Source organism: Rhea americana, unplaced genomic scaffold (genome assembly GCF_003343005.1).
Source record: "Rhea americana isolate MKP2758 unplaced genomic scaffold, rheAme1 scaffold_1, whole genome shotgun sequence".
Lineage (NCBI taxonomy): Eukaryota > Metazoa > Chordata > Aves > Rheiformes > Rheidae > Rhea > Rhea americana.
In genome coordinates this window covers 10,727,269-10,746,356 of record NW_028185038.1, presented here as the reverse complement: position 1 = coordinate 10,746,356, position 19,088 = coordinate 10,727,269, and the positions used below count along the sequence as shown (strand labels likewise).

Below are 19,088 nucleotides of genomic sequence, written 5' to 3'. Positions count from 1 at the left end.
TGAGTGTAGGAATTTTGTTTGAATGCTTGCCAGCACCTAGCACTGAAATGAATCCAAAACCAGAATGATCCATCATTGTGCAAGAAATATCCAGTGAACTGGCAACAAGTATGGCATAAGTATAGAAAACTTAATTTAAAATCTCTGCAAACAAATGTTAACTCTGAATGCCAGTTCATTAGAAACATGTTATGAATGTGTGGAAGGAATTATTCTTTAAATACAATTTTAATTTGGGAATTATGAAGTTTTCCTCTCTATATAGTTTCTCAGGTTCAGATAAAATACCAGAAAAAATGGTGTGTGGGGGGAGGGGAATAAAAGCTATTATTTATATGCCACTTCACACCTATTTCATCTATGTTGGTATGGTTACCTGGCTCAAAGTTAATGAAATTATTTGGGAATATGACATCAAGTGCTAGATGATTGTAGCAGATACTACAGTGGTTTTATACTGATGTAATGAAAACCAAAGATCCGGAATCTCGTAGAATCACCTATCTACTGTCATAAAAAACCCTTCAATCTATACTACAATCAAGCAGGCATTGTAAGTGTTTTCAGATAGTTTACAAAGAAACTTTCGTTTAAGGCATTCTCTAAATTCATCATCATTACTAGACAGCTTTGATCAAACAACAGCAATGTCAAGACTATTATTCTACACTGAATTTCTTTTTTAAAAAATTAGTAAAAATAGATGAAATAGTAGATATTTTTTATTGCACTAGAATGTGCTTCTGGAAATATATCTTAAAAATGCAATAGACCCATGTAGTACAAAGATCAAATGTGATTACTTTTTGTGTGATGTACAGTTTCATTTTGGAAGTTTCCAACAGGAACCAGAATTGTCATGAAATATTGTACAAACATACATTTTGTTTCCAGCAGTATGTGGCATGTCAATACTATGTGCCTTGGTAGATTTATAATGGTTATATTTCTGTTGTTTAAGAACTAAAAACAGAACAATTACAGTGGCACTTACTGCATATCATATTTTGCCACTAGGGAAAAGAAACTAAATAATACCAAGCAAGATGGAACAGAGAAAAACAGCAGAGAGCATCAGACATGAACTAACAAGATTAGATGCGTTAAAGGCTTTCAGATTCTACTGATTTTTTTTTTTCTGGCATAACCTAAGAAGAAGTAGTAGAAACAAAAATATGCCCAGTGATTTATTATGTGTTCAAGTTATAAGATTTTCCAATTTCCAGAAAAAAAGACAAGAGAGTTCTGTATTGTGCACAGTCTGAAAATATTCTCATCACCCCAAACCACAGCTTTCAATTTCGGAAACTTTTGACTCTGTAATTTAAGCAAACATCAGGGAAAGATCTTTGTTTGCAGAGGGGGTTTACCTTCCGCTTTTATTTGAACTTCCTGGCTAGATTCACAAATTCTGAGAAGGTGCCTATAAGAACATCAAACGGGCAAAATTATCCACGGGCTTTGCTCCGCTGGCTTGCTTCGTGAAGCCACTTTTTTAAACAATTCTTGGCTCTGCTCCTGCTAGCACACTGCTGTAGCGTTGGCTTCAGCCAGGCCGGGCCAGCTCCCGCAAGCCTCCTTCCTGCTGCTCGGCCGATTCGGGCACCTGCGTTAGCGTCGGTCTTCGCCGCAGGGCACCCGCTGCCCATCCTCTGTAGCTGTTGTGGCAGCGGTGTAGAAGAGTGTGAGCATCAGAACGGACATTGTTAATGTATTAGCTCATATTAAGCAATATAGTTTTGAGGGTTTTCTCTTTTTTTTTTTTTTTTTTTTTTTTTGGGGGGGGGAGGGGGGGAATATGTTTTTTTTTCCCAGGGAAGAAAAATTCTGCCTACTGTTACCAATTTTATACGGAATATTGCCAGTTAGGGGTCCTAACCTTGTCAGAATGATCTAGCCACTTGTAAGATTATATTTTTGCCCTGGTGATGGATGACTTGTTAGAGTACCCTTGAACAGTAATCTGCCTTAAAGTTCTGGTGGTTCAAAACTGAAGGGTAAGCATTTGCTGATCTTACTATTAACCTGCAATTCATAAGCTACATTATCTTTCAGACTCCCTCGCTGTCTCCTTTTTGGTTTTGCTCTTTCTGTTTCTGTCTCTTTTTTGTCACGTATAGGCAAGTTTTGGCTATCACTTAGCTTTACAGGAAAAAAATGAATTAACAAAAATTACGTAAAGTTTGCCAAATTTCCACAAAATCCAATCCACTATAATATTTATATTCCAAGAATATGCTGACAGTTGATAACATTAAATATCATTGCGGTGTTCACATTACCTAAACTTTATATCCTGTAATGTGTGGTCTTTTACATTATTGATGGGGCCAGAAGGGATGAAGCAGCTCTGACATGTCCACCTTCCATACTCAGCATGTTCAAAGCGCCAGACTCATTTGTCAGTGCCCTGCACCTGGAAAACATCTTTGCCGGAAGAATGTTCTGCAGAATTAAGTAGCGTGGGAGGTTAGACTATATTTCTATCGGATTTAAAAGAGGAACCAAAGATTTTTATGAGAGGGCAAAAAAGGGCAAAAGCAATAGACCTGTGCAGTTGTGATGATGTAATGCTTTAAAAAAACAGAGCAGAGCAACAGCAGCTTTCACTCCTGGGGAGGGGGCAGGCAAAAGTTTGTGGTCATATTTGTTTATATTCAAGGTTTAAAGCTTATCTTCCTCACTAAGTGTTTCATTTCTGAGAACCTGTTATTCCAGAGAGGTAGAATTCCCTATATTCTAGTTTTGTCCAAGTACAATTCTGCTATAACCTGCTATATTCTGCACCAGGAAGGTTTTTGCATTTAATCGTCTAAGTGGTTTTAAGATATCAAGCATTTTAATTTCAAAAATCTTGAAATAACATAATAAAAGGGTGATCTAGTTCATTTTTTGTAATAGAAGAAATGTTTGTTTTAACACAGTCTAGGGGCCTGAAAGAATTAGATACCGATCATTAAAACATTCAAGAAATCACCTGTTATGAATGTAATTAACATAGCTTACTGAATAGCTAATAATACCCTTCTTGTCAAAGAAGATACAATAAGAACATGTCCACTGGCATAGATTTGTAAGGAAAAGTATGGTAAGTGAGATCAGTCTGAATATTTGACAGCAAGCCCTGGCAGATAGATAACAAATCTGCAGGTTTATAGTTTATACTAAACATTTAAAGTAGGAACCAAAAAAGATTTGTTCCACTCAGATCCACTCAGATGAAGTAGCTCTCTTATGAAATATAATGTAACAGCACAGCAGCCCGGACTTTGCTTTAAGGCTTTCTTTGGTAAGTGAAGTGATTCAATTAGGAATATGTAAATATTGAAGCAGCCATTTCTTTTTTTAAGTAAAATATTGTTCATACTGTAAGTACAGTTTTACTTATGGGATAGAGCTTTCAAATTAGAACGGCAAAACACTCAGTACAATAGAACTAAGTATCCCTGTCAAATTTGCTGATCGGTACACTGGGGCATTTTGAAGCTCTGCTGTTAATACAAGATGAGAGTAGGGATGGACTTTTCTGTCATATGTGTTAAGCATAAACAATATATTCTCTGTGAACAAGCCTTCCTCTTTTTTTTTTTACTTTTTACTTTTTTTTTTACTTTTTATTTCTTCCTGCAAGATTCTTATAGAGTATACCTTATGAGACAAAACAAAGCTTTTTGTCATAGAAACCTATAGAAACTCAATAAAAGGGACAGTTCTACTCAGCTGAAATCTTTAGTCATTCCCATGGGAAGGAGGAGCCCAGAGTTTCTAGTCCATGTTCTGGAACAGTTTATATACTTTATCTGCCGACTGGTTAATATAAAATGCATAGAGTATTTTGAGAACAAGGGCCAGAATTTAGAGTTCTTTCCCAGAAAAGTAATTTAACTACTAGAGTCATGCTCCTACTTGTTCACTCTTCCTGAAGCCTGAATATTTGCTACTTTGTTGTATAGCTTCAACAGGAAATGGAGAAAGCATCCATCCTTACCTTCCAATCTAAGAGCTAATAGCTTGTAATTAGACTTCTTTATGGCAAGAGAATCTTGGTTTCAATCCATTTAGAAAAGGAAATTGAACTCATGTCTGCCTTGTCTCAGGTGACAGATTAAGCCACTAAAAAATTCTAAAAATGTTATGCAGCAGTATATTTTCTCTGGACAGATTCTCAAGGAAAATTGCAGTTACACCTGGTCTTGTAAGTGTTTTCAGCATAATTGAAGCCGAGGATTAGTCAGAAGAACTTCTTGGTTTTGGATTATGCTCAAGTCTGGTATGATTTAGGAAACAAGTGTTTCAAACTAAGGATATGGACAAGGCCAGGAGCACAGCTTTTGATACCTTGAGGACTCCACAGTTACAAGGTGGCCCCTGTGAGTATAAGCATCTTCAAGGTCAGACACAAATTGAGGGTAGATCTGGAGGAAAGTTGCTTAGCTATAATTTTGAATTTAAGTGCTTAATTTCCAATTGTATCTTGGTTTTAGTGTCCCAGGGTACCTCAACACTGCAAAGTGCAAAGGTCTATGAGCTAACACTCCATGAAATAAATGTGAAGTCTGCGTGACTGGTGGCCACAGCAGCTCAAGTCTCAAAGCTGTACAGCTCTACCTCTAAGTTGTGCTGCCTCTAAGCTAACCAGCTTTGCGGAAGGGACAAAGCACATGTATGAAGTTGTACGACTTCAAAAACCAAAGTCATTTACATTAAACCAAACCATGATGAAATTCAGTTGCCTCGACATAGTGGGCATTCAGTACCATTTTAGACTCTCTGGGATAGTTCACATGTTCTCTAGATGAGTCCTGGCATTCAGAAGCTTCCATGTCCTATTTACCATGCTAATATCTCAGATATCACAAAGGACAGAAATTCACTAGTACATTTGTGTTTTGGTGAAAAAAAAAAAACACTCCCCAGGTCCCTCCACTTGGTGTTTTGCCACCCTTCCAGATATCAGGTCTACATCTGTGCTGGTCTATATACTCATTGCAAAAACATGCCTGTATACCTTTTACTGGAGGTAGTTCTAGAAATACCTTCTTACAAGTCTGATCTTGAAAGGTGTTTAATATTCTCAACTTCCATTTAAAAAATCAGAGATGCAGGTGTACTTAGCAATACTGAATTTTATGTGACTAGTTGCTAGTTCACATGATTAAGTTCATTATGCTTAATATTCTCACTGAAAGCAGGTGACTGATATCTCTGATGCAAGTAAAAAATTATTGTCTCACTTATGAAAAGCTCATCTCAACAGGAAAATAAATCAGCAGAATCTATCAATGTGCCTCTTCTGTGACTTCAGTATGACTAAAACTTTAAATTTTAGTTCTCCTCAAACCAAGACTGATTCATAAATAAAATATATAGAATGTTTTATATTCTTGCAAATAAAAAGAGGTTTTATTTAGGACCAAAGACATATTCCCAGTTCTGCTTTAATCCCATTTCTAATATGATCACAAACAAGTAATGTTCTTCTGAAACAACTATCTGCTGGATTTGCTTGGTGAGAGAAGCTTCCTCTGAGCGTAGCATCTCCACGCTGCTGTGCAGTCTTAAGATCAGTGTCATCATCAAATACATGCATACATATGATTTGTACATTACACACAGACAAAAAAAGAATTTTATTATACTCTGTCATGATCTTGCTGTGTGACTTAGTTTCTCCATATCTAAAAACAAGCTGATCATACCTAGTTGCAAAGTGCTTTGACTAATATCATAAAAACATGCTATGGAAAGCTTAGATTTTATTAAAATTACACAACAATTTAATCCATAGATTATCTGAAACCATTAAATCTCAAAAATGAAATCAGTTATAAGGCTGAATTTCTGTTATGACTCATTTCATGTAAATTTTATTATCTAGGTAAACAGCTTTCAGAAACTAGTTGTTTTCAGGCTCTTTTCCGGATTAACCAATCCAAGAAATAGATTGGGTTATTTTATTACTAAACTCCCTTATCATCAACATAATACAAAAAAAAACTTAAAATGAAATGAAATTGTAGAAACACATCTGTTGGATCTGTCATCAAAGGCTAAAATTCTTACTTGGCTCAAAAGTACATGTCTAGTCTCTGTTCTCTTTTCTATACTTTCAAATATTACTAAGATACCATGAGGAAAAATAATCTTTCTATGGGAAAGGTTCACATTAAATTCAAATAAAATTTTCAGATATCATTGATTTGAAAAAAAATTTACTCAGCGTAGAACACTTTTGATAGTGATTATGACTTCTGGTGGTTTAATCTTTGGGTGTTTTATGAGGCTGTGATTCTCAGATTAAAGACACACATCAATTTCTGGAAACCAAGCCATACAGCTTATGGTCTCAAGTGCATGCTGTAATGTTGCATCCATTTGATAACTTCTTCTGACATGCAGAACCAGCTCCTCACAGGGTAGCTGTGGCTTATGCATAGTTGAAAAGGTGTCACGTGAATGCATGAGCATAGCTGCTGGTTTGGCACCACCAAAATGATACTCTTTTGGTGTGTTTTGGTGGGCAGTGAGGTGGTTTGAGCTGGTTGAAAGGCAGAGCTCCGAGGGTTGTCATCAGTGGAGCAGAATCTAGTTGGAGGCCTGTGACAAGTGGTGTCCCCCAAAGGTCAGTACTGTGTCCAGACTTGTTCAGCTTATTACTCATCAGTGACCTGGATGAGGGGACAGAGTGCCTCCTCAGCAAGTTTGCTGATGATCCCAAGCTGGGAGGAGTGGCTGATACATCCGAGGGCTGTGCTGCCATTCAGAGAGACCTGGACAGGCTGGAGAGCTGGGCAGAGAAGAACCTCCTGAGGTTCAACAAATGTTAAAAGGGGAAAGTTATCTCCCCCCATCCCCATGTTACGATTGCACACAAAGTCTGTGATGTAAAGATCCAGATACAACTCTTATGGAGAGCTGGCTGGTTTGGAAATTGTTCCCAGGTGTTTTGTGTCTTTTTCTTGCTCAAAGATTATACGATTAGCATTTTAATGTCCCACAAGTTTTTGCTGAGTTTCCTAGGAGGATAGGAGAACAAAGCCATGAAGCTAAGCTGTTTGGTATTTATCACGCACACTCTGATTGTGTTTCAGAGCTCTGGGATTTAAACAGGACGTCAGTCTTTCACAGCCCGTTTGGATATCTTGGTCTTCACATAATGCTGCTGGACGAGTATCAAGAGCGACTGTTTGTGGGAGGAAGAGACCTCTTGTATTCCCTCAGCTTGGATCGAGTCAGCGACAACTACCGAGAGGTAAAGTAAAAAAATATATATATTATTTACTTTGCAACATAATGTGTAGCACACAATATGATTGGAAAAGAGATGACAGATCTTTTTGTAGACATTAAAGTTTTGTATAGTAACATAAAAGTCTATATGTCATATATGTATATATATATATATAGTCTATGTAAAACTATGCTCTCTGCCTTGAGATCTGCATGTAGAGTGTGACAAATTAAAGGAGGGTCTTCTTGCTGGCTTGCTTGCTTGCCTGTTTTTATGATGTGCAAAAGATGAGAAACTAGAATAAATGGAGCTTGACCTAACATGTCTGGAAACATGACCTCGCTGGGGATTAGCTCCTCTTAAAACAAATGTCATGATCCTTTTCTTGTTTCCTCAGCATTCACTCAGTACTGATTTCACTCAGCAGTACCTAGGGTAAGCCTGATCGTCCCACAACATTATCAGCAAAAGTGTGGAATGACATATTTCTGTTATATCAGTGCTTAGTTACTGAGACACATAGAGTGAAGTTTCTGGAACCAAGACACTAGTTGATTCATTATTATCCTGGTTCTTCATTAAGTTGCCTTTAACTGTGTGTTGATTAGCCTTTGACCTTTCTTTTCAAACTGAAGAATTTATCTTAACTAATCTAAAACAGCTATTATAAGCTAGTGAAAGTACAAGAGTGGAGGCAAGTTTCTGGATTTTATTTTCTCTTCAGCAAACAGGATGAGTCACTAGCTACAACAGAGATGTTTCATAAAGTTGGTAGCTTTGGAGCAGATTTCATAGAACTTTTTCATTTTCTAGGTTCTAGCAAATAGTTGGAGTTTTAATTCATTGTCTTCCCTTTTTCCACAATTTGGAATATGAATATATTCTCTTAAAAATAAAAGAAAAAATAAATTAAATCCAATCAGAGATATATCTCTTCTGCTGTGAAACAACCCAGTCAATCCTCAGCTCTAATGACCATACTAAGAGTTCCTCAAATTAAAACAAATCTGCTGAATCTATAACATATCTGCCTATTGACAGCCAAAGTAAGCCAGCAAACCCAATAAAACCCCCAAATCTTTAATACACTGTATTGTTCCCTAAGGAACAATAGGTTCCCTAAGGTTCCACTTTCTTTCAAAAATGAAGCCCTAGTCAGAAGGATAGATTATAAATTTTTAAAATGATTAGTTGTTTGTGATTTTTTGTGCTTAACAATATTAACAGCATATATTATCTTAAGCACCTTTCGTGTCATACGGAGAAGGAATATATATGAAACTGCAAAAGTCTGAAGGAACAAAATGTCATTCCTGCATTGGTTGGGATTCCAGAAGTCTGGTTTTAGCCCCTAGATGTGCCATAGACTTTCTATGGCATCTTAAGCAAACATACAGCATCTTATTAGTCAAGTGGAGAGTAATTATAATTTCTTTGCCTACCTTTTTTTTCTTTTTGTACCCTTTGTATCTCCCTGCCTGCCACATGCACAGAAATTATTGCACCATAAGTATCTGAACACAGTTGCTCTTGTGCTTTGGCTCCTGTATGAAGAATGTCTAACACTACCAGTGACAAGAATGATGGAGAATATGAAATGAGGATATCAACATTTACACAAAATTAAAGCCATACATACACTTGCAGTGTTCTTTAAGCCAAAGCTCTGGAGGTACCCTCCATGTGACCTTCGATATCCCCAGAGATCTCTTTCCCTTTGATACCACCTTTGAAATCAAACTTTGCAAATATCTGGGACTTGATCCAAAGTCTTTAAGGCTTGTAACGATCTAACACACTGATAGAAAACCTTCTTTGATGTCTGGTGCCAAATTTATTTTAAAAAGCATTGCAATTCATTGTAATTGGTGCCAGACTAGGTCTTCGTTGAAAGCAAACTTGAACTACTGCCAGTTCACCATCCCTGGTATAACAACTCGTAGAGAAGGATGACCTTTGGGTCTATTTTTCCTTTCTTGCAGAAGTAAAAATAATCTTGACTTCCTATTTCTCCTGGAACTCCTTACAGATATTCATTCTTCCTAACTTTGTTTCAAAGTGGTAGTGAAGGGCTATGAAGAGACTTCTTACCTAAGTAAATAGGCTTGTGCAGGAAGATTTTAGTGGGCTTTATCTGTTTCTGGTCCAGTATGAGATAGCTCCAGATTAGGCTTTCTGTGGTAATACAGCATAGAGCACTGATAAAACCTCTGGAGAAGCTAGATACATTTTCACTCCAGGGCAGACTTAACAAAAGTGAGTAAAACCGGGACTGAATTGCCTCTCCTTTGAATATTATGTAGGAATGTACCAATATTCAAATTTAAATGATAAGCACGTAGTTTAGCATAATTTTAATTTGATTATCAACTGGAATTACCTCTCATGAGACAAGCTTGGTGTCTATCTCTTGATACTTTTAATATTTTCCAGTCGTAACCAGCTGCTTTTGCAGAAGTTGTGTTTTGGCCAAACATGAGTTATGCTGTTTGTAAAGTGCTATTTATTGACTCAAAACATGGACAGAATACTTGAATGAAATTTAATTGCTCATATAATCTCAGTCAGACAGGCTCACATAGTGGTCCATTCTGGCCTCAAATATTATAAAGCTCATACCGTTTCCTGAAATTAGTTTTTAGTAAATATGTCACCCTAGTTTTTGAGGTTAGTGGCTTAATAGTGAAGCTGTTTGGAGACACTACTTAGGATTCCAATGTCAATTAAACTGTTTCCTTTATCTAAATTTACTGAGGATCTGCCAATCATACTGCCTTACTACATAATTCCATGTATTCCTGTTAAGAGTATGTTTAAAAGTAGCTTATTTTCTGTCTTTTAAATTCAGTGCTAGAATTATATTACCAAAGACGAAAACACTGTGATGCAAGATGAAAAACCATCGCTAAATATGCAGTTTACAAATTTGTTTCACAGTAACTCACAGTAGTGACAGGTTTTGAATAATTATGTCCAAACAAAAGGTCAAGCATGCAGCCACATAAGATGTATGTTACTGGGATACTACACCAGCCTAGATGCGCAGGAGAAATTTCCCAGGAATGGCTATTGACAGCTTGCCAAAAGACTGTAGTCCTGGCAAAGAACCAATCTGGAATTAAGGCTGACAGTTGTCATAACTGTAAAAGCACAAATATCAGGAAAAATAACATGTTGCGGGTTAAAGGCTGCTGTTACAGCTGATTAGTATCTGGATTTCTATGCAGTGCAAACACATCCTGTGTTCTTCCAGTCAAAGAAAACTGTAATAATTACACAAATATAATTAAGTATAGTGAGCACATATTGAAAAAGTTCTACTTACGTCCACGTACTATCTATTTATTTGAAAACATGACTGACAGCTCTTCTCAGATGCATAAACCAAGCTAAGAAGTCTTTACAAAGATTTCAGCAGTAAAATCAATAAAATAAATGGTTTTCATGCTTTTCAGGACTCTTTGTTTTTCTATGCACATACTTGCTACTATTTTTAGAACCAGAATACATGTAAAATTGAATTTCAAAATTTGATATGAAAGTAAAATATGATGCCCAGGCTCTGTTTTGGTTTCTAGTCTAAAAGAATCTTAAAGAGACTTTGAGTCTCTTTTAGTGTCTTCTATTGAGGTTCATCAGCTTTAATAAGAGTTACGAGTCTTTAAAAAAAAATTCTGGACAAAGCTTCTTCAGAAAGCTCATTTTACTAAAATCATAATTCAGACCCATCTTCTTCAGGCATGGGCTTGCCTTAGAGGTAAGTAGTTATTTACAGATATCTGAGATAGATGCCTATACCTCTGCATGGCCACTGGAAAAGGTATAGAGATGTCTGTCTTTCTCTCTTATTTTAGTAGGAACCTTTCCATAACATAAGTCATGAAAGGCATCCTAATAGGAAATACGCATGTATTTGAGCTGCTGTAGGTCTGGGGCTTTGCTTAAAAAAGGATTTGTGTAGGATTCAGTTTGGAAAACAGGCACCTAGCAGCAGTGATGGATACAGTGACAGATGGTATTTCATTTTGCACATTAGCCTCTTGATTAGGGTAACACCCAGGAGGTAAAGCCATTTGTCTCCTTTGTAAGAGGTTTGTGCATACAACCCCAATTCTCTTTAGTATGTACTAAGGCCCAAATTATTTCTGCTTACAATGCAGCTTCTTTTTGAGCTCCAAAAAAAAAGGGGGGGGGCGGGGGGGGGGGCAGTGGCCTCCCTCTTTAGATTTCATCTCTCTCCTATTTCTCTTTATGCATTTAATTTGGTATCTCTTAAGTAGAGAGCGTGCATATAAAATCAAATTTGAACAGCATTGAGACTAAATATTCAAGTACAAAAATAACCAGTTACACACAGAATATTCAATATTAGGCTACAGAGTCAAGAGTTTATATTTCTTCCCCCTGTCATTTCCCATTCCTAATAGCACCCTGAGCCACTGATATGGTACCCACTGGTATGGATAAAAGCTCCATTTTAGCCTGGTTATTAGGGCACTCCTTTGGGAACTGAAAGCAACGGGTGCAAACTGTCAGAGGCTCAGGAAATGCTAGAACTCACATCTCCTATCTTATCAATCAATGCTTTTGCTTAAAAAACATGCCTATTCCGACATCCAGCAGGGATAAAGTACAGGACTGAGACCATCAAGCTTTGCGCTGAAGGAATCAGGGATGTTTTGAGCAGGAGGTTGGAGAAGTGTCCTCACAGGTCTTCAGCAGAGTTCAGGCACCTACCTACCTGGCACACTCAGAAGCAATACAGAGCCTAGACAAGCGTTAGATTTTTTCCCCCCATGGCAAGGAATGTCTGACCATACACAGGTAGCTTTTGGACCCAAAGCAAGTGTTCTGATTGATTTTGGATTCCTTACAGGAGTTAGATGCTATCTGAGAGCAGGTGGTTCGGTTTGGCCACTGAAACTTAAGCACTTAGAGGTGCTGAAGTTGACAGTGACAACATACAGCAGAGCTCTTACTTTTAAGCGTTATCTAATAGGCTCCAAGGATTTATAATTATCTCTGTGACTTAGATTTTCTCAGGTTAGGATTATTTTAAATTTAAGAAAACTAAGATAATTAAATTACCTCTACCCTGAAATGTTTTTGAGATAGAAATAATTTCTGGCCGGGCTACTGACAAAGTTTCTTAATGATGACATCCATTTTTTGATTCTCTCTCTTAATTTCCAAGTTTTTTTTTTTGTTTTAGCTTAGCCTGATCTCACCAAAGTAGCATGTTTTTGTTTTCACTTTTAAAAGTTCTAAGAACTGAAGTAATCATTCCAGCCCTTTTAGTCATGATTTAACGTTGTTCTCATCCAAATCTGGATGTATCTGGAATGAAACATAGATTTTATACAGTAGGTAACTGAAAAAGTAATTGAAAAAATTCTTCTTGTGCAATTTGGCTTCACTTATAGTAATTGACTGTGAAGAGCTGATCCTGCTCCCAGGAGGTTAATCACTGACCCTCATTAACTTTGCTATAAACTATCTTTTTCCTTAAGTGTCACTTAAAGCAGGAAATCAATACTTCAGAATTAATATTTTATGGGAAACTGTTGAAAATCACTGACAATTTATCAGGGCTATTCATGCTGAGTTTCTATAAAATGTTCAGTACATTAACTTCTCCTAAATTCCATTGGCTAGCATTAAGTTTGCTGAGTTACCCAAAAGAAAGTAGTTACATTCCAGGAACAATATTTGTTACATTGTTTTACACTTCTATAAATATTTAAGAATAGAACTACAATATTTTACCTGAAAGCTGTTCCAACATATAAAACAAATTATTAAATTGTAATATATGCTCTAACAATAAAAACTGTATACACACTAAATGAATATTTCACATGAACAGTAGTGGAAAAGCTGGATTAACCTTGAACTATGTCCAGCTGAATGATTTTCTACATATATTTTTTTTCAGATTCATTGGCCTAGCACACCTCTGCAGGCAGAAGAATGCATAATTAAAGGAAGAGATGCTGTAAGTATCATTAATTACAAATCAAATATATTTTAACTATACCAGTGGCTGATCCGAAACAAGGATTCAGGCATCCCTAAACTTCAGAGAGATCAAAGCACAGATACAATTCTAAATGTTGCAGCTAAACATATGTAGCTACTGTGAATACACTAAATGATTAGTTTAACTGCTTTTCAGAACAGCTTATAAATTACCTTATAAATGGGTAATGAACATTTTTGAACATCTGAACTTTCTCCTAATTCTTTTTCTGGCAATAACAAAAAGGGTATCTTATCAATTTCCTTTTCCCATTTCTGTCTCCTTTTCTTCCCATACACATAGGATGCCCTGTCTGCTCAATCCTTTTGTACATTCTAATTTCTCTTTAAAATTCACATGGTCTGGAATACCTCCTTTCTGAGGTTATCTTAAAGGCTCATGGCATTTCTCTGGACCATTTTTGGACCTTGAGATTTCCAGGAGGGCTTGGTAGAAGAAAATGTTTTTCTACATTATTCAAACTTGGTGTTCATATTAAATAAATCCAAAACCTAAAATGCTTGAGCTTTATCTTATACTGCCCCTCAGTATAGGTTATTCTTACAGTTAAAGCTCTTTTACCTTTCCACCACAGCAATATTATGGGACATATTTTCTGATGTTTTGTCTATGATAATATTTTTGGGGAAGGAGGGGTGAGTGTCTGGGGAAATAAATCCTTAACTCCTTATAGAAATAGGTACTAAGACTCCTAAGATTGCCAAAATCACTATATTTTAAAACTCAATCTGTAATTATAACTTTTCAAATTTGTATTGTGATAAATGTGAATATTTAAAGAACTTCTTATGGAAGATCATTCTTCCTGCCCTGTGAAAGTCACGTCTCCATTTTCAAAAAGAAAAGCAAAGGATCCTTACATAATCACACGACTTCAGAAAATGAGTCTGTAAGAAAAAGATGTTAAAATTGTGAAAGCTTAAAATACTTTAACACCAAACAATAGGAATTATTCTAATCCTCACAAGAGATTTAATTATATGTGGGATCATGCAAATGGATAATGATAATTAATTCTGGGAATCCTTAATAATTTCTATTAGTGAACTCAGTGAAGTAAATTGCTCAACCTGAAAGGAGTCTAAATTAGAATCAAAACCATTCCTATTACTTCTCTTTTTATCTCCTTCATTTTTTGTCTCCATAAACATATTGCTTAATAGTATTATGTCTTAAAATTAGCCCTTTGCCATTTCTAAGTTTTGCATGCTATTTTTCATGCTATAAATTCTCAGAGAAATAAAACAGCAAAAAACATTATTTATCAGTGTTCTTTAAAGCTTTTTGCTTATTTCAAAGTTGTTTCCCTCTTCATTTTACTTTACAAAACATATATTACTCACTTCATAACCAACATTAAATAGAACTTTAAATGGTGTAATACGTATCTCCGTGTCCAGGTATTTCACGTGCTCTCTGCCTCTCACTATATATAACACAACAGGCCACTTTTATAAGCTCTTCAAAGGTTATCAGCTCATCGTGTAGCAGTAAAACGTTAAGCATTGTAGTCATTAAAACAGTTCTAGAAAGCTTGTAACAAACTAAATAGGACAATTACAAAAGCCTAATCTTAACAAGACGTGTCTCACCTTAAACCTGGGCCCTGCTTTTCTGGTGGGGATCAAGCTAGCAATGAAACCCTTCTGCTCTCATCCAGTATGCCAAAACCAACACCCGTTAGCCTGTGCTGTGAGAGCTTTTAATTCATGCAATTATTTTATCAGATTGGAAATCATTCAGAAATAGAGATCAGATTCAGTAGTGATGACTAGTTCCTTCACACTAAAAAGTTTCAGATGAATAATATTCCACAGATCTATTCATGTTTCTCTGAGTCTGCTAAAGGCAATCACAACAGTTAATTATTCAATATAGTAGGAGGGCAGTTTATTTTGACAGCCCCCTTGATGCATTTTAACGACCTCCCTCTTTGTTATGTGTAAGGGATATTATTACTGGGGTGAGCAGCAATGCCTAGCTGCCTGATGCTTTCCAGAATAGCATCCTCTTCCATTTGGTTATGATTTTGATAAAGTATAGCCATTTGGAATTATATTTTCTGTATTTGGTATCTGCCTGATCTAGGAGGATTTTTTTGCAGAAATTTTCAGGCATTTTAATGAGAAATTACAAGCACAGGAAAAAAAGAAGTGCAACTTTTTCCACTGAGAAACCATATCAACAAAAAAATCTAAGATCTTTCTTCCTCCAAGATGTTTTTGATACAAATATTAGGAGCTGCAGAGATATTTGGGGAGGAATTTTCTCCTTAGTAGAAACCATGTGGAGGAAAGCTCACACTAGCAGAGAGCACACTAGAAAAGAACGGATGGGGCAGAAAATTCATAACTGGAAGGGAGGAAGAAAGAGGAAAAGCATTAGATCCCAATAAAGCATCTAATTTAAAAGCTGCAAGACATCACACAATTCCTACATATTACCATCCCATTAATACCAGTCAACAAAGGCCTGTGAAACCCACAGGCAAGCGGGGTATGTCTGTGTCTGAGTGCTGGTCCATTTATAAAAGATAAGCTAATCTCAATTCATCTTTTCTCTCAATTACTGATAATTCAAGCATAGCAAGGCTTTTTTTTCCAGTGGATCTAAGTAATCTTGTCCTGATGATAGAAAATATGGATGTATTTGATGATTTTTAAGATTCTGTTAAAAAAAAAAAAGAAAGAAAGAAAGAAAGAAAAAAGCTAAAGAATTAAGAAATCTCATAAACAACAAACATATGATATTTAATTACACAATGAATTACTTGTCTGTGTAGGTTACTTGCTTCTTTCTGCTAGTATAATATACGTTCTTTTTGCGTGGTTAAGTATGTAATAGAGCATGTAATAAGGGAGACTTTCTCCATAGGATTCTTACTGATTTGTTGGAGAATTTGGAAGACTTATAAGGGACTGCAAATGTCTGAAGATAGTAAAAGGATGACATCTCAGTTTTGAACTTAATACTGTTTTGTAAGAGCTGAATTCTGCCCATGCTTCTGCCGCAGACTCCCCCTGTGTCGTTAAGCTTTCACAGATGCTCATTAAGACCTAGGATTCTTCACATCTACGTTTAACAGTCTGAAAACTAGTCATCATCTAAAGCAGTCATCCAGGCTTCCTATGCTGTCATCAGCGAAGGACAGTAATTTTCCCCAAAGGAAATTCCTCTACTCTGTTTCACACATTTATTTTAAGATAGAATTAATTGCCTTTTGGAGGTGTCTGGTGTTCTTCATTGACCGTTGAAGGAGCTTAGATGAATAGTTAGATTGAGATTAGGTATTTTAAAGCAGATGCCTAAACTATTGATAGCTAAAGCTAGCTGAGATTAACATCATTGTAACTGTGTCTTCTTAAATTCTGTGTCTTCTTTAAATTCTTTAAACCCATGGTCTGAGTTGCAGAAATGCTGAGCAATGAAAATGAAAGAAAATTTTGCTCCAAACATAGAAATTACTGTATAAAGTTAATATTGTGGAAAACTAAGTCCCAGGAGTCCCAAAATCAATGGATACTTTTATCTCACTCTTTGTGTTTCTAGTTGAGCACAGGAAGGATAATGACTCCCCATCTCAAAGGGATGTTTGAAAAAATTTTAATTGTAATATTTATGAAGCTGCAAATACACTAATGAGTCCCAGAGTACAACCCAGGGGAAATGAATAATTTCTTCAAAGGAGGGTTTGAATAGTGAAAGTAGATAAAGCATGAGCATATACAATAAAAAAATGTATATTGATTAGCTGTTCATTACATATGAAATTAATGGTGCAGAGGTCTTGTGGAAAAATATAAATTTTTTTTTCTTGAAGGAAAGTTTATTTAAGTTGAGAGAGAAGTCATTTGCTGAATGTTCATATCTCATGCTCTGAGTCTAATATCTAGTGCGTTATAATAAAACTTAGTAGAGCAAATATTTAAATTCATAGAATAACTCAGAGATTAAAAAAGCACAAAATATATATTTTATAACTTAATAACACCTAACTAGTTAAGTGTCTAAAATAACTTGTAATAAATCAGGATTTTAAAAATTACTTTTTTTCATGTCACGAGTGTCCATCCACGAGTTCAGTTCTAGTGTAAAGCAAGAGAAATAAGATTTTACGGGTAACAGAATAGAAATTCTCAATATGCATACTGTCATCTGAAGACACTTAAGATATTTTCTTTTCAAAAAATATATTTTAAAATGTTAAGATTTACATCTACCTATTTTTTATGCAAATAAGGATGAATGTGCAAATTACATCCGTGTCCTTCACCGATACAACAGAACACATCTTCTGGCTTGTGGAACAGGAGCTTTTGATCCGCTCTGCACTTTTATTAGAGCTGGACATTCATCAGAGGTAAGAACTTTATTTTACAGAAATGACTCTTTTGTTCTGTATTTCAGAAAGTCCTCATGGTTAAAAATAAATGTTTAAATTCAAGATCTCAGAGTTCTTTTACAGATCATTCAAAAGATATTTTCATTAATAAAATCTAGTGAGACTCAGAAGTCTTTTTTATCCTAGAGTCTTATTGCTAGTTGTGCTGATATTACACTTAAAGCAAAATTATTCTTAAATATTCATGGTTTTTGATAACTTTCTTTTTTTAGGTAATAATACACAGTATAAAAAACAAATCTTTAGTATGTTAGGACACAGAACAACTTAATTTTTGTTAAATTCAATTTTTTAGTTTTGTTCACATTCAGCAAGTCTATGTTAGTTCCTTAACAGCGCTTACAGATGAGTGAAATAATACTATAGAGAAGGTCAGAAAATGCCATATATAATCTGTATTGTCAGTGTATTTCTCATTCAAAAATGTAAGTTTTCTGGATTTTTCAGATATGTAAGCTTCCTCAGGTACCGTACTTGCTCCTGATTGTGTAAAACCTGTGCACTGCTACATGGAGTCCAAAATGTTGAACAATTGGTTCTATTTACTGGTGCAAGTCTTCAGTCCTCATCCTACTGTCATTGCCACTCTAGAACTACGAAATTTATGAGCATATTTTGAAGCTTCCTGTATCTAAAGGCCTTCTTGAGGGTCTCAATTTCTTCAGTTGTTATCAAATTGAATTTGTGTTTAAAGATATAAATTCCATTACAAGGTCTGGGTCTTGGAAGTCCAGCTGAAAACATCCAGTCCGAAGTTCAAGGTGAAAATAGGCCACTTGGTGTGGACCTTTTTATTTAGCAATGCCATGGGGATTATTTATTTTATTACAAGACAGAAAGCATAGAAATTTTTTGGGCCCTCAATCTCTTAAAATTTTGGTTGGATTTGATCACTCTCCAAAGTCTGAGAAGAACTAAAAGTGAAGCTCGTGTTTTATACGCCTCAGAGACAGTGCTGTGAAGTCCATGGACTTTGCCCTGGCATACTGAATGAGAGGAGGAAAACGAGCCAGTAGAAGAGGTCAGACTCCAGGAGGTGAAAGAAGTGATAGGTGGTCCCAGTGTTTGATCCAGGTTACCCTGAAGCTGGAAGGGAGTTTGTGTAGGCTGCTAGAGCAGCTCATTGATAACCGCTGCCTAAGAATCTGGAGAGCTCTGGTCGCACGATCTGCACAGTAGGACATGACGCGTGAAGACCATCTGTAGCCCAGGGTAAGAAGGGTTTTTACTAGCAAATGTCAGGAACATATGCTGGACAATAGGCTTGCTTAACTGGGTAACGTTTGGTGATTTCTGCTGGTAAAGCTGAGGGCTTGTCATGGAGGTGGTATTAGAGCATCAGCCAAGCAAATTCTTGCTTTCCCCATGGCAAGGAGGGGGATTTCAAACTGACTGCAATTCTGTGAATCCACATT

The 19,088-nt window shown here is 36.1% G+C and overlaps 1 protein-coding gene across 1 annotated transcript in view; it reads left to right on the top strand.

Annotated features, from left to right (window-relative positions):
• Positions 1-19,088, top strand: part of SEMA3E (semaphorin 3E) — a 137,272-nt gene that overhangs the window by 61,380 nt on the left and 56,804 nt on the right. The window contains exons 2-4 of the mRNA XM_085325988.1: positions 7,092-7,252; positions 13,167-13,226; positions 17,512-17,631. Of these exons, the coding sequence (XP_085182114.1) occupies positions 7,092-7,252; positions 13,167-13,226; positions 17,512-17,631 (341 nt within the window). The remainder of the gene's footprint in view (positions 1-7,091; positions 7,253-13,166; positions 13,227-17,511; positions 17,632-19,088) is intronic.